Genomic DNA, 16679 nt, shown 5'->3' on the forward strand with positions numbered 1-16679 from the left:
TTGTTTTTTTTAATTAAATTTATTGGGGTGACAATTGTTAGTAAATTTACATAGATTTCAGGTGTACAATTCTGTTACATCGTCTATAAATCCCGTTGAGTGTTCACCACCCAGAGTCAGTTCTCCTTCCATCACCATATATTTGATCCCCTTTAACCTCATCACCTAACCCCCACCCCCTTACCCTCTGGTAACCACTAAATTATTGTCTGTGTCTATGAGTTTTTGTTTCTCATTTGTTTGTCTTGTTCTTTTTGGTTTATATACCACATATCAGTGAAATCATAGGGTTCTCTGCTTTTTCTGTCTGACTTATTTCACTTAGCATTATACTCTCAAGATCCATCCATGTTGTCACAAATGCTCCTATATCATCTTTCCTTAATGCCGAATAGTATTCCATTGTGTATATGTACCACAACTTCTTTATCCATTCATCTATCGAAGGACATTTTAGTTGTTTCCATGTCTTGGCCACCGTAAACAAAGCTGCAATGAACATTGGACTACACGTGTCTCTGTAGAGAAATGCTTTTATATTTTTGAGGTAGATACCCAGGAGAGTGATTGCTGGGTCATATGGTAATTCTATTCGTAATTTCTTGAGGAACTTCCACACTGCCTTCCATAGTTGGCCTGTTTTTAATAATCTTACTACTTCATAGTCTCACTTCAACAGAGAATAGAAAAGTGCCAGAGGAAAATCTCTGGTGCTTCAGAGAAGATGGAAGACTAATTATACCTGAAGATTGGTTGCAGATCTAATGTGGGAGTTACTTTCTTACGGGGAAACTTGCCTGCACATTATCCATGATTCATCGTAAGGTTCTTTGCTGATGACTAGAAAAAAGAACACCAGATACTAAAATTTGTAATGAGTAGGACGTTGCAGCAAGAGAATAGAAATTTTTGAGGCAATTCCATTCTATTTGATAGTCATTTAGCCAGCTTTGAGGTGAGAAGTCTGGTTTGTCGTCATTGCTATTCCCCTCACGTATCACTTTCCTATTAGGCCAGGTAAGGAATGCAAAATGGGAAGTGTTTTACTACAGGAAGCATATGTGAAGCAATATGATACATGCAACTATTCTCATCTTGGAAATGACTGTTTATATATACCTTTCTTAGGTTCTAAATTGCCTTTTGGCATCAAATCCTGCTAATGAGGACATTTTCAACTGGATCTTGTCAAACCATTTTTTTGTCCTTGGAGAAACCTATGAGAGAAAATTCCCCGGGATAAAAATCATTTTTTCAAATTAAAATTGGAATCTCTATAGAAGAAAAGTGATAATTTGGGGGTTTATTTTCTATTTAAATTTATAATATTTGCCATATCTTTTTAAATGACAAGTGATCTTAAGGAAAGAAAATGAATTATTAAAAGTTCTCTCTAGATTTTAATGTCTTTACCTCTCCCCATTATGGATATTTGAGTATTAAATATAACTATTCACTTAGAACCATGAATAACATGTGGAATATCCCACCTTTATTGAATGAGAGGACGCTTTTCTCTTGAAAGAAATGTGATTTTATTTTTAACATTTCAAAAAGTAGTACCATATGATCTCACTTATATATGGAATCTAAAGAAAAGACTATGTGAATGAACTAATCAGAAACAGTTTTGGGGACACAAAGAAAAAACCGAGAGTTGTTAGATGGGTGTTGGGGGGGGAGGTTGGGGATAAGGGGAAAGGTGAAGGGATTTGGAAGGAGCTGGTAACCACAAGCTGGCCTCAGGGTTTTTTTGAAAATTAATTTGGGGAAGGTATTCAATAATGTTGTAAAGATTTTGTTGGGTATCCGATGGACATGCGTTTTATTTGGGAGACCACCTCAGGGATACTGTGGACACCTGATCATGGCATTGTACACCAGAAGCTAATCATTAATGAATGCCAACTATAATTTTATATATATAATGTGATGGTTCAGTGTGAGGTCGGAGGGATAGTGGATGGGGGGAGGGGGGTTCACAGTGTGAGGGATATAAATGATGAACGTCTAAGTATTACCTTGTCTTGTACACCTGAAACTAATAAATAAAAATAAAAATAATAAAAATAATAATAATAAATAAATAAATTAAAAAAAAAAAGAAGATAAGAGAAAATGGAAAAAAAAAAAGTAGTCAGTGATTCAGTCACATTTACTTCTCTTTGATCTTGCTTTCCTTTAAATAATGCTAGTGTGTGGGATCCAAATGATGGTAGTTTAAAAACCAGTTTTACATGCACACATGCAGACACAGCCTCTAATTATGCAAATTGATTTAAAAGGATTTTCATTTATAGTAATGGAAAGCTTTTACTGTTTGGGGAAAGCTTTAGCTTTTGGGGAATTTTAGGCATCAAATAACCTGTGAATTCAACAGACTGTTCTTGGTAACTAAAGATTAGTTATTTTCTTATTTAAATTTTTTATTTTTGTTTTCAGAATAAATTTTAGTTGGATGTGTTTTCTTTGACTGCTATTTTACAGTGTGTATTATAGAGACTTCAGCTTCTCTATTCTTATTCTTACTGCCCATAACATTTTTTTTTTCTCCTTGGTCTTTCCTTAGCTTGGCCATTGTGTAAGTACTTTATGAATGGATAAATGATCATATATTGACATATTCAATTATTTTTTAACAATTGGGAAATGTTAGTTTTATGGGTATATGCTGCAAATATTATCATTCAAGAGTTTTTATAAATTAAACAGAATTGAGCGCTTAAATATCACCTGTATTTTCCACATCTGTAAATGGATTTTTTTACTGTAGTTTGTAATAATACAAAGTAGAGATTTTGTTGTAGAAATTTTACTTCTCAACATAGAACTAACAACAAGTAATAAAATTGTAAATACTTATGCACTTATGTTTATCCTCTCAAAAGTATAATTTTTTTTCATGCTCTGAAAATCAAATTATGTTTCTTTGAAGCCTTTGCTCAAATTATTTGTTGCTTGAACTTTGGCATAGTCTACATACACATTCATTTCTTCAAGTATTAATAAGCTGTGACTTGGAGCAGTGCTTCTCAAAACTACTTGTGGTGAAGAACCTGTTTTTTTTTAAACTTTCACTCTATGATAAATCAATATATTTGCAAAAATGTAATAAAAAATGGATTACTAGAAAGATTTAAGAAGACACTGAAAATACTTAATTTTTATTAGGTGCCACAGACCTAAAATTATTCCTAAGTTTTCTAAAATATTTATAGTCAGTTTCTGTACTTACTTTATCTGGGACCAGTAAGAAACTTGACAGACAGACACCAGTCCACAGGACACACTTTGAGTAGCAGGGTACTAGGGACGGCCTAGGGTGTGGCAAGATGGGCTTGAGGGAACACTTGAATAAGCTGGAGCCAGCGCTCCTGAGAAAACACTAGACAGTAGTTAGAGCCTTTCAGCTGAGGAGTTGGTGGATCTTGGTTTCCCTGAAGTGTGTGACCAGCCTCCTGGGGTGGGCTGCTTCTGAGTTCACAAGAGTCTCCTTGGAATAATCTGTCACCTTAAAAAGCAGGAAAGGTTTAATTTACATACATCAGCTGAAATACTCTTTAACAAAGGGCGATCTCAAAGATCTGTGTAAAACTCTACTTATCATACAAGCAGCCAGAGAAATTGGTAGGTTTGGGTCAGGAGTACCATAAAAAATATTGCATCTAAAATAGTGAATTAAAGATGCTTTAAATTCTTATATCAAATCTTGAACAAGTAGAAAGTAGCACCTTGTATTATAAATTTGGTATAGAAGTTTATATAAATTTTAATTTTCTTAAATGAATAGATAAAAACTACCATGTTCCTTGGTATATAGTAGATTCCCAATAAATGCTAATTCCCCTGTTAGATAGTAAGTCGGCTGAGCAAAGGGGCCAGAGCTCAGGAAACTTTACATCCTGCACAATGCTTTACACATAATAGGAACTCAGATAGTTGCTGAAGGGAAAATAAAGAGATAGTCTGACCTCTGTAAAATATGCTTTTAGTTTCATGGGGAAAGATGAAAAGTAATGGGTTCATATAGTTTGTCTTTCTTTTTGGAATAAATTAGATAATGAGATGACACTAACAGCTCACTCTTAGTTTTGCTGTAAGCCAACCATAATGGTAATACTTGAGATTAATCTGACATTTTTTTCTTCTATGGCTCAATGCATTTATACAAATCATTTTGTATCCACTTTCAACTATTTACTCCCTTCTTTATAATTGTGAGCTCTTACACATTTCTGTAGAATAGTTAGAGATGGGTTCTTCCTGAACTGGTTGACATTCAAAGTTAGTCTTTCTTGTCTCCTTTGATTGTTTTGCTACTACCTGGTGGAGAGTTATTCCTTGAAATCTGTAATAATCAAATAAAACAGTAACATTTCTTATGTATAAAAAAGATTCATTAGATGTTCCAAAGTCAGAAATGAAGAAAGCTCTTGTGCATTGACAGACTCTGTCTTGCCAATGGTGACCCTGGATTGTCTCCATCTTCCTTCTGTTTCTTTTTCTAATGATTTTTGGGTTGGTGTGGTATGGCAAACAGCAGCAATAGCCAATGATTGGCTCTTTACAATTGATAACTTTTGGGGAGTTGTTAAGATTTCACTTTTTCTTTGGTACTTAGTTTAAGGATGTATCACTTGTTTTTAATGTTTTGTCTACACTTCCAGTAAGTGACAGCTGTATCTTGTGTTTGGTTTGTGTTCTCTAGCTGAGATCAGGAGGTGCACAAGTGTTGGAAGGCTGCATTGCTGAAATCCACAACATCACCAGCTTAGACATCTCTGACAATGGTAAATTAGAAATAAGGAAAGAGAAACAGTATTATTTGCAGCAAGTTAGTAAAAGGAAACTCATCTTCTAGCCCAGTCTAGACAACACCTTAATATAAATGTTATTTTACTCTTTATCTACATAATAGTACTTTTAAATTTAACAATGGAGTTTATTTATGAAATAAATCTGTGCCAATGTCTTACTAAATTGATTCCATGGCCAAAAATGCAAAATCTATGCAGTAAACAAAAGTCAGTTTAAAAAATATTGTAAATACATTGATAAAGATCTGAGATGAGCCTTTTGCATTCTTACTGATAATAAAGTTGAGCCCTTGTTTATTTATTTAGAAGTTTGTTTCATTAGCATCATTTCTGCTATTGTAGCATGAATATGAACCTGTTAAATTTGCACAGACAACTGCAGACACCTGCCAGTAAACAGTGTGCTGGAATCTTCTCTCACTGAGTGATAGGAGGGCTAAATCTTTTCTGCCGTTCTCCATTCCCAATCCCCACGATCTTTATTTAGCCACTGATTGTGTAAGAGAATGTAGAAAATTAATTTTTAGAGAATGAGTTTATCACTGTGAAATAACAGAGCAAGAAAAGAGAGCAAAAAGTTCTTTTGAAAAAGACAAGATGAGAATCCCAGGCCCTCAGGAAAGTCATCCATCTGCATGTCGCCTTTGCTTAATTGTGTTCTAGTTGAGAGTTCATTTGTACATGTGTTCTGATTTTCCACTTCCTTTCATTTTTTCCAGGTTTAGAATCTGACCTATCTACCTTAATAGTGTGGCTCAGTAAAAACAGATCAATACAACACCTGGCACTAGGCAAAAATTTTAATAATATGAAATCCAAGTAAGAGTTTTGAATTTTTTTCATATGATAATGATGAAAATAACCAGCTTCCTGAAAACTTTTGGTTTGATTCCGTCTACATCTTTAAAATATCTCTTTAGAAATCTGACACCTGTGTTGGACAACTTAGTACAGATGATTCAAGATGAAGAATCAGTGAGTATTATTTAAAAATTTTTTGCCTAAAGTCTTTGTTATCATTCTTATTTTATATTTATATTTATATTTTTTGTATTTATATTTTATATTTATATATAATTATTTATATTGGGTTAATGCTGATTGATATACTTTCAGATAATTTTATCTGTGTATACATTTTCTATTGTTATTTTTTAATGGAATAAATACTTAAGCTTTAGTACAGCTATAGAATGTATTTAAAACTTACTCTTCACTTGATTCAACTCTTCATTAATTAAAGGAAGATTGTAACTAATATTTAAAAGAAATATAAATTGACTCCTAAGCCCATCTTTTAATAAGCCTTAGATTTTCTAACTTCACCTAATGCACTAATCTGCAGGCATGAATTGCTATAACATAGTTGACTTTATGACCTTATAACATGCTGAGAAACATCATATTGCTAATTTCAATTTCATCTAGTAATTACACAGAGATGCAGGAGACTAAGAAAGTTGTCTTCCATCTGAAACTGCTTCTTGAGCTCTAGTAATCCTATATTTTTCCCCCTTTAGTGGCTCCTGGCCAATAATTTATTCAGGATAAAGAAATTTGATTTCAAATACCCTATTTTGTTGCCCTTAAACGTGCACTAGAAAATAAAAAAGATATTTTATAAACAAAGTAAGAAGCACTTTACTGTTAACTTCTTTAATTTAAACCTGGTGTTTTATATCTTATATTTTACTGATGCTCTTTAAGATTTTATCCCTAGTCCTATTTGGCTGCCAAACTCGGCTTTTATGGTTTCTAAAATCCAAATCAATTTGTATTTCTACTATGCAGATTTGCATTCTTCATGTTAGTGATAGTTACTTTTGTGGGTCATAAGAGTGATTTCATACATTAATTGTGTGAGAGATGTCACATATTTTAAAGGTATAATATTCCCTTTTGAATTTATATGGGGTAGTAGGAAATTCTATAAGCTAATTTTTCTGAGAATGCTAAGGGCCAGGAGAGATGAGGACTGGAACTTTTCCTTACTTGCCCTTGTTCACACCTCTTTTTGGAGCTCTGATCTGGAATGCAGGGAACATTCTGTTCTTCTGCCTCTTCATTGTGTGGATATAGTTTCTAATCGGTCCAGAAAGGAAACTCATTATTATTTAATGAATTCAAGCACTTCTCTCTTTGTCCTCATTTTCTAATAAACCCCATGTTTTATTATTCTTATACTGGGTTATTAAAATTAAAGGCATAATTAGGACATAATTTACACTTTTCAGAATTTAGGCTATTTGTTTTACATATTTAATTTGACTTTACACTGCCCTGTTTTATTCACGATTCTGATTTCCTAGTATTGACCCAGTTTTTAAAAATTGGGGAAGCTAATATGCAGAATCGTATTTTAATATTCATCCCAAATTTTTTTCTTAGCACATATTTTAGGAAAATGTATATTTTATGAAAAATACATTTATTAATTTCATGTTTTGCTTATTGCATGAGGGTCTTCAAACTCTTCCTATAATTTTGAAAGTCTCACTTAAAGATAATCCTGATATTTAAAACACACTTAAAAACATATTTGCAGATGGTAAAGTTTTCTTGAATTCTGTCAAGTTATAAGTTTGAATTAGTGTGCCGCTAATAGTGTACAGTGAAAAGCTTTATGTTCATGTCATTGAAAAGTAGGTGGCTTTTTCAAAAAGCAATTACCATCTATTTTTTTTCTACTTCTAAATCAGTAATGTGTAAAGCAATTTAAAATGATCAGGAGTTGAGTCTTGTGAATAACTGACACAGCTGGGCTCATTTTTTGTTTTTATTTTTTTATAGGTTTTACGTAGATAAAGCAATCTCTTTGTTTTTTATATTCTGACCTTCTGTTTGTAGACCTTTTTGCTTGACAGCCGAGGGAATCCTTGATTTGCCCAGTGTTGCACATTATGTTCAGTTGGAAAACTTACCTATCCATGGGCTCCAATATCACCTTTAACTGTAGACAGTGGTTGTCAGGCTGCTGTGCCCCATCTTGGGACAGTAACACGGCAGGGTGAGGGTGATAAGGAATCTAGCTTTGAAGTGTTCCGTACAAACCCATGTTGTAACCAGTAGAACTTAATGTGTGTCTCCCAGGAATGCCTGCAGCAAGGAGACAATTTCAGATTACCATGTTCGGCTATGAAAAGAAATAGAAAGATTTCCAATAATGATGTTACATGGAAGTGCAATAAATTAAGAAAGGATGACCTTATAAATATGCATGCAATTCAGGCTGTTCTGTGTGCATTAATGAGTCTGCCTGTTATTTGTAAGTGTTAACTGGAGTGTATTTGAGTTTGAACATAGTCCTGGAACAGGTGCTTGCTGTCTTTGAGATTTGGCAGTTTTACAGTATTTGGAAGAAGCTGTAATATATCATTTTTGTAGCAGTTGAATAACAATTATTGAAACGATGAGAGATGTGATTACAGCTTTTTATTAAAGCAACATTGCATTTATTTTTATTTAAAACATTAAGTTTCTCGAGTCTAAAGCATTTTTAGTTAAGTTCTCTCCATTTACTTAAGTGTAGGATCTTAAGAAAATTGAAACAGCTTTGCTAAACAAGCTAGAGTCTAAGCTTATGTGGGCTTTTGGCTGAGGTTTTAATTGCCTTGACACTTAACATGCCATTTGACTTTTAAAAGTTTGATTCTAATTAATGTAATATTATCTTTTGATTTTACCATAGATGTACTCAGTTTAGAAAACATGATCAAATTTGGACAACAAATATAGTCCCTTGGTAAAACTATAACCAAACTCAGAGTGCCACTTTGTGGATATCTGAGTCTTGAAGCCCTCAGCACCTTCATACTGCCTCCTGCAGCCATTTAGCAGATGTGCCTTAAACAGGTGTTTCTTTGGAAGTCAATCTTTAGTGGTTGAGTGGACACAGATACACCCCAGGCTTTTTGTGGGAGTCATAGACCACTGGGCACACCTTCAGAGCTCTAGTCCCACGAGCCACCATGGAATCTGGTCATAGATGACCCTTGAAGCTGCTTCCAGTATCCATCTCCCTGTAGTACCAGCACTCCTTATATAAAAGCAGATAAAACTGTTTAGTGTGGTGGGGCCAGTATAGACCATGTCAGGAGTGGTCTAACCCAGAGACAGCCACACCCCCAGGGAAGTCTGAACTCTGACTTTTAGAGCCACATTGGTTTAAATCCTGGAATTCTTATTTCATTAAATCATGCCCTAATTCAAGGATTGCAAATTCAAATGTCTACAGGGCTAGGAAAACAACATAAATAAGCAAAGTGACCAGGATGAAAATAGGGGGCCCTAGTCATTTTTTTTGTCAGATATTATGCAGGCCAACCAGAACTGCCTCCAGGCTGAGTGGCTGTCAGCCTCTGGCTTAAATGGGCAGTGAGCGGCTTGGTCTTGGTTCACCATAAAGCTTATATTAATAATAAGGTCATCCACATTGGACTTCTTTTTCTTTTTAATTGTTAAGTATGTCTTTTGATTACCTTATATGTTTATAAGGTAAACCTAAGGTGATGATCAAAGATCTAAGATAAGCTAATAGGGGCAATGTTATGTAGGATTAAGCACACAGAATCTAGAATCAGACCATCTGGTTCCTGCTCAGCTACTTTTTAACTGTGTGACCTTGGTTGGGTCATTTAACGTTTTTGTTTATTTGGGAAACGGGGATAACAATATCTACTATAAGAATACTTATAGTAGGTATTCTTATATTAGGTATTCTTATATTAGGTACCGTGTTTCCCCAAAAATAAGGCCTAGCCGGACAATCATCTCTAATGCTTCTTTTGGAGCAAAAATTAATATAAGACCCGGTATTATATTGTATTATACCCGGTATTATATTGTATTGTATTATATTATATTATATTATACCTGGTATTATATATTACACTATGTTACATTACATTACGTTATGACCCGGTCTTATAGTAAAATAAGACCAGGTCTTATATTAATTTTTGCTCTAAAAGAGGCATTAGCGCTGATTGTCCAGCTAGGTCTTGTGTTCGGGGAACACGTTATTAGGTAATATAAGAATACTTATATAAGAATACTAAATATTCTTATGTTAGGTATTCTGGGAGGATTAAATGAACAAACATATGTAAAAACCTTAAACAGTGGTTCAACATTATAAGAGTTCAATAAATGTCAGCTATTACTAATCTCAGCTGGTTTTTATTTTGCATTTGTCCTCCATTAGTAATTTGTACTCCATTAGTAATTTTCATGCAATTTTCACCTTGCATGAAAATAAAATGGGTAAAAAGGGATAAGTGTAGCCATACTGAACCTAAGAAATTTTTGTGTAGCATTTTATTCATCCTATTCTCCACTTCAAAGAGTTGGGCTCTTCCACTCTGCGTATCTTTCCACAGCTTCCCTTAGAGGAGAGTCAGACAGTATCCAGAATTAAAACAAAATCCCTCTGTGTTTTAATCCAAAGGCCCATTTTATGCCAGAACCTTCAGATCCCATTCATTAGTGTCGTAAGCCATAAGTTTACAAATGCACTTAGAGCACTTAGAGCAGTGATATGTCCCCTTGATGATTCTCCATGACGTGGGTCATCGAGTGATAGCTGTTTTGATAAGCCGGTGTGCATGCTTCCTATTGTTCCCTCCACAGCCTCTGCAGTCTTTGTCCCTGGCTGACTCGAAACTCAAGACCGAAGTCACCATCATCATTAATGCCCTGGGAAGCAACACCTCCCTGACCAAAGTGGACATCAGTGGGAATTCCATGGGGGACATGGGAGCGAAGATGTTGGCCAAAGCTCTTCAGATCAACACCAAGCTCAGGTACGTGAGTCAGGTACTCAGGCCCGAAACATGTATGCTTGTTTTAAGAAAGGCCTACAAAGAATTGTGGCCAGCAAGCGTCAGAGAGCTGGCTGTGCCTGAGGTGGCTAAGCTTCCCAGGAGGCCAGCTGGGAAGAAGAGATGAAAATTTGAAGTCTTTTGTCAAAATAGTTGCAAGGATGTTCCCAAATTTAGACATAGTGATTCCTTTAAGCTTTGTTTTAAAGATTTCCATTGGGAGGTGAAACCTGACTGAGAGCTGTTGCAGTTTCTTTTTCACATTAGTGTTGACACTGATCAATGTATGGGGATGCAGTGGGCAGCAGAAGAGGATCTGAGGTCAGTGTCACGTAAGCAGAGCTGTGAAGACGACGGCAGGAGTAACTTGAGGGCTTTTCTGTATGTGGTGTGAGCGCATCATCTTGTCTTCCTCTCCTCACTCCTGTTAGTATAGAGACAGAAAATCCAAGGGATACGTGAGATCCAATGGTTCAAAGGCAAGTTGAGACTGGGTACTAAATGCTTTTTGTTCAGCGGTTTCCATCTTTATGTTCCCAAGATTGGCTTTCCTTAAGGATCAGCCACGTGGTAAAAACTTTTCTTTAGAACTAGTTATGTGGTAACCATGTAGCTTCTATCATTCAGAGACCTGGGTTACCCAAAGTCCAGCAGTCTGGTGAATTAGGAGTTAATTCATTTTACTCTGCAAGGGCTCATTCTTATGTTTTCCTTGCTCTTCAGTGTAAGACAGAGCCTGAATTTTCTTTCTAAATTGAATCCAAAACCCTAAACCTGCAGCCGTTTCTTTGAAGATAAGTATGATGTGTGACAATTAAGTTCATGAACTTCTTGCAACAATGTTGCTAACCTTTTTTGATATCAGAGGGATGATTCATTATGAATTTGTAGCAACTGGACAAACATTTACCAAGTTTCCTATTTGGAAGTGCTGAAAAGGCAGCGTGAAAAGACGACCTGAACTTTTCTCCAAAAAGTCATGGATCTTGCATCACAACAATGCATCAGCTCACATGGCACTGTCTTTGAGGGAGCTTTTAGCCTGTAAACAAATAACTGTATCGGGACACCTCCCTAATCACCTGATCTGGCTCCCAATGACTTCTTTCTTTATCCTAAGATAAAGGAAATATTGAAAGGAAGACATTTTGATGACATTCAGTACATCAAGGGTAATACGATGACAGTTCTGATGGCCATTCCAGTAAAAGAGTTCCAAAATTGCTTTGAAGGGTGTACTAGGCACAGGCGTCAGTACATAACTTCCTAAGGGAAGTACTTTGAAGGTGACTGAAGTGATAGTCAGCAATGAGGTATGTAGCACTTTTTCTAGGATGAGTTTGCAAACTTAATTGTCAGACCATGTGTATGTAGAGAAGATCATTGAGATTAGGAATGGAAGCAATTACAGGTTGTCAGTCTTAGGTCATCATGCAGACAAATAAGAGCCATTTCTTGTGTCGGGTGAATTGATAGATCCTAAACTACCTGTGAAGTATTCACATTCTTAAGTGAATACTTCCAAAATTGATTTTGTTTTAAAAAGTTTTTTTAAAAAAAGCTTTTTTTCCAAAATTGATTTTGTTTTAAAAAGTATACAACATCCTATTTATAGTAACTGAGTTTTTGCCAGAAGAGTGACGGGGTTTCCTGGGATAGCTGATTACACCATGTCAGGGCAATGATGAAAACATAAGCAGGCAAAGGCTGAGGAGCATGTCATAGAAATGGCGGTTGTGAGGTGGGCCTCTTCAGTTCATCCCTGGAAGTTACCACAAATTGAACATCTATAAATCATCAAAGGGTTCTCTGCTCATCACACAGACCAGCTAAAAGGATTACTCGAAGGTGGGCAAACCGGGCAAGACAGGGAAGAAGGAAGGGAGTGGTGTGGAGACCGGCCCACATTCGCAGCTGCAGTGACACGGGGGCTCCAGGACGCAGACCAGAGATCGCAACAGCCAGGCTCTTTCCCTGAGCCACACAGTACTGCTGAGAGATCAGCATAGAGGACTGCGGTGCCCAGCATTCAAAGTAGAAACCTCAGCTGAGAACTGCGGCTCTCTTAGTCAGACAAAAAGCAAACTCCATTCCTGGACCCCTCCCCCCACTCTCCCACAGCAGTCCTACTCCCACCCTTCCAGAGCCTTAAGCTGGTCCTTGAACAGAGGAGTGGTATCAGATTACAGAGGAACTATAGCTCTCAAGAACTAGAAAAAGCTGTTCTGCAGCTATAACCTAGGGAAGAAGCCAGGAAGGGAGATGAAGACACCTGCATAACCAGCCCCCACCTTTTCTGTGCGGCTGAGACACACGCAGGGGTCATCAGAAGGGGGGCAGAGGCAGCTCTGGGCTTTCAGCAGCTCAGAAATCTCACACGTTCCACACCTCCAAAAAGAAGTGCCCTAAGACCCAGGAGACCTGTGCACAGGGAATAAGCCCACCTCCCAGTGCCTGGCTGTGGTGCGCTCAGTGCACGTTTATACAGGCGAGGGAAGAAACTCCCCTGACTTTGTAAATTCTACCAGCCACACCCCATAGCCTCACGCATCTAGAACTGCATTGCCAGGGTCACTCTAGGTGCCAGGTGGCTGGCTCTGCCTCCACAAGACACAGAGGAGTTTTTGTGCAGCAGAGGACAATATGGAAATAGCTTGGTGGGCTTAAGCCAAGACTGGTACTATTTTTTTTAGTTTAGTATTATTATCATTTTGTGTGTGTGTGTGTGTGTGTGTGTGTGTGTGTGTCTGTGTACATTTTCCCCTTTCTCTCTTCTTTTTTCTTTTCCTTACTCTACTATTCCTCCTTCTTTCCATTTTTTTGCATTGATTTTTTTTCTGTTGGAGGGCGTTGCTATTTTTTGTTTTGTTTCTTTTGTTTTTTTGTGTTTTTGAAATTTTTGTTTGTGTTGAGTGTTGGTTGTCAGTTGTTTTTACATGTGATTGTATTTCTTTTTTGTTGTTTTGTTTTGTTCTAAAATCGCCCTGCACCAGTGCCCAGCCCAAGAGGCACAAGAATCAGCACACTCAGAGGCCAACTCCACTCCAAACCAGAGCATTACCGGATTTGACCTACAAATGACACAATCAAAGGGAATTCTCTACAGGCACAGGAGCCCATGGGGCCAAGCCTCATCTTAGGCGTCAACCCTCACACAGCTGGTCATCCACTGTGGGCATAGCTAATTCTAACAGCTAGTCAACCTGGGAGTCAATCCCACCTACTGACAAGCCAAAAGCATTTAAAGCTCAACTTCAACAAGAGAATATCCATAACACAAGGGACTCCTCTAAAACACACGCACAGGAAGATAGGGAGACTGTGCAACTCAAATATAAAGGACACATACTACGTAAATCCACCCTGCAAAGACTGATAGATCTAGGGGATCTACCTAATACATCGAAGCAAACACAGAGTCAGCCAGAATGAGGAAACAAAGAAACATGCCCCAAATGAAAGAACAGAAGAAACCTCCAGAATTGGAACTAAATGAAATAGAGTTAACCAACATATCAGAGACCGAGTTTAGAATACTGATGATAAGAATGTTTAAGGAACTTAGTGAGAACATAAAGGATGGGGAAGTCATAAAAAACAACCAGTTAGAACTAAAGAACACAATAACTGAAATAAAGGACACACTCAAAGGAACTACGAACAAGTTACATGAAGCAGAGGATCGAAAGAGCAATTTAGAAGACATAGCAGAGATCACCCAAGTGGAACAAGAGAAAGAAAAAAGAATAAGAAACAATAAAAACGGTTTAGGAGACCTATAGGATAACATCAAGCGCAACAACATGTGCATCATAGGAATACCAGAAGGAGAAGAGAGGGAGCAAGGGATCAAGAACATATTTGAAGTAATAATGACCGAAAACTTCCCTAACCTGGTGAAGGAAATCGACATACAAGCCCAGGAAGTGCAGAGAGTTGCAACCAGGATAAACCCAAACAGGTCACACCAAGACACATTGTACTAAAAATGGCAAAGGTTAAAGGCAGAGAGAATCCTAAAAACAGCAAGAGATGGACAGTGAGTTACTTACAAGGGTGCTCCCATAAGACTATCTGCTGACTTTTCTACAGAAACTTTGCAGACCAGAAGGGAGTGGCAGGAGGTATTCCAAATGATGAAAAACAAAGGTCTACAACCTAGATTGCTTTGTCCAGCAAGCTATCATTTAAAATTAACGGAGAGATAAAGAGCTTCCCAGAAAAGAATAAGCTAAAGGAATACATTATGACCAAGCCAGCATTGCAGGAAATGTTAAAAAGGCATTTTTAAGCAGAAGAAAGATGAAAACAATCTACTGAAGACAAGAAATGTAAATAATAAAATGGCAATAACTATGTACCTATCAATAATCACTTTAAATATATGTGGATTAAAGGCTCCAATCAAAAGACATAGGGTGGCTGAGTAGATAAGAAAATAAGACCCTTGCATATGCTATATACAAGAGACTCACCTCAGATCAAAAGACACACACAGGCTGAAAGTGGAGGGTTGGAGTATGATATTTCATGCAATTGGAAATGAAAAGAAAAACTGGAGTAGTAGTACTTATATCCGACACAATAGATTTTAAAATGAATATATTAAAAGAAAAGGGCAGGGAAGAAGGAAGGGAGCAGAGTAGAAATGCGCGGTCCCATGGTGGAATCCAGGCTGGCAGTGGCGGCTGCGGCGGTGGAAACCCGCAGCTCCACAGACGCACGGGACCCCAGGGCGAAACAGAGAACACAAAAGCCAGGAGGACAATATACACAACACAAGAGTCGCCTTTGGAGCACATGCAGAGGAGAAGAACGAAGTATTGCAAGTCAAATATAAAGGACACATACTACATAAGATAACCCAGCAAGAACTAAGAAATCTAGGGGATCTACCTAACATCAAAGCAAACACAGAGAGTCAGCCAGAATGAGGAAACAAAGAAACATATCCCAAATAAAAGAACAAAAGAAACCTCCACAACTGGAACCAAATGAAGCAGAGGTAACCAACCTATCAGAGACAGAGTTCAGAATACTGGTGATAAGAATGTTTAAGGAGCTTAGAGAAGACATGAAGAAGGATGTAGAAATCATAACGAAGAACCAGTTAGAACTAAAGAACACAATTACCGAAATTAAGAACTCGCTTGAAGGAATTATCAGCAGGTTAGATGAAGCAGAGGATCGAATCAGCGACTTAGAAGACAAGTTAGCAGAGATCACCCAAACAGAACAACAGAAAGGAAAAAAGAATAAAAAACACTGAAGATGGTTTAAGAGACCTCTGGGATAACATCAAGCGCAACAACACGCTCATCATAGGAATACCAGAAGGTGAAGAGAGAAAGCAAGGGATTGAGAACACATTTGAAGTAATAATGTCCGAAAAGTTCCCTAACCTGATGAAGGAAACCAACATACAAGCCCAGGAAGTGCAGAGAGTTCCAACCAGGATAAACCCAAACAGGTCCACACCAAGACACATTATAGTTAAAATGTCAAAGCTTAAAGACAAAGAGAGAATCCTAAAAGCAGCAAGAGAAAGACAGAAGGATACATACAAAGGAACTCCCATAAGACTATCAAATGACTTTTCTACAGAAACATGGAAGGCCAGGAGGGAGTGGCAGGAGATACTCAAAGTGATGGAACACAAAGGCCTACAACCTAGATTGCTTTATCCAGCAAGGCTATCATTTAAAGTTGATGGAGCGATAAAGAGCTTCCCAGAAAAGAATAACCTAAAGGAATTTCTTACCACCAAGCCAGCATTGCAAGAAATACTAAAAGGACTTCTGTAAACAGAGGGAAGATGAAAACAGTCTTACTACAAATTTAAAAAATAGCAATAACTATGTACCTATCAATAATCACTTTAAATGTAAACGGATTAAATGCTCCAATCAAGAGACATAGGGTGGCTGAGTGGATAAGAAAGCAAGACCCTTGTATATACTGTATACAAGAGACTCACCTCAGCAAAAGACACACACGGGCTGAAAGTGAAGGGTTGGAGTATGATATTTCATGCAAATGGAAA

At 37.1% G+C, this 16679-nt stretch overlaps 1 protein-coding gene across 9 annotated transcripts in view; it reads left to right on the forward strand.

Annotated features, from left to right (window-relative positions):
- Positions 1–16679, forward strand: part of CARMIL1 (capping protein regulator and myosin 1 linker 1) — a 381971-nt gene that overhangs the window by 263977 nt on the left and 101315 nt on the right. For all 9 annotated transcript variants that reach the window (XM_081026679.1, XM_081026680.1, XM_081026681.1 and 6 more), the window contains 4 exons: positions 4709–4790; positions 5537–5636; positions 5738–5792; positions 10446–10618. In XM_081026679.1, coding sequence (XP_080882805.1) covers positions 4709–4790; positions 5537–5636; positions 5738–5792; positions 10446–10618 — 410 coding nt within the window. The remainder of the gene's footprint in view (positions 1–4708; positions 4791–5536; positions 5637–5737; positions 5793–10445; positions 10619–16679) is intronic.

The sequence above is a fragment of the Rhinolophus hipposideros genome, assembly GCF_964194185.1.
Source record: "Rhinolophus hipposideros genome assembly, chromosome: 19".
NCBI classification, from domain to species: domain Eukaryota; kingdom Metazoa; phylum Chordata; class Mammalia; order Chiroptera; family Rhinolophidae; genus Rhinolophus; species Rhinolophus hipposideros.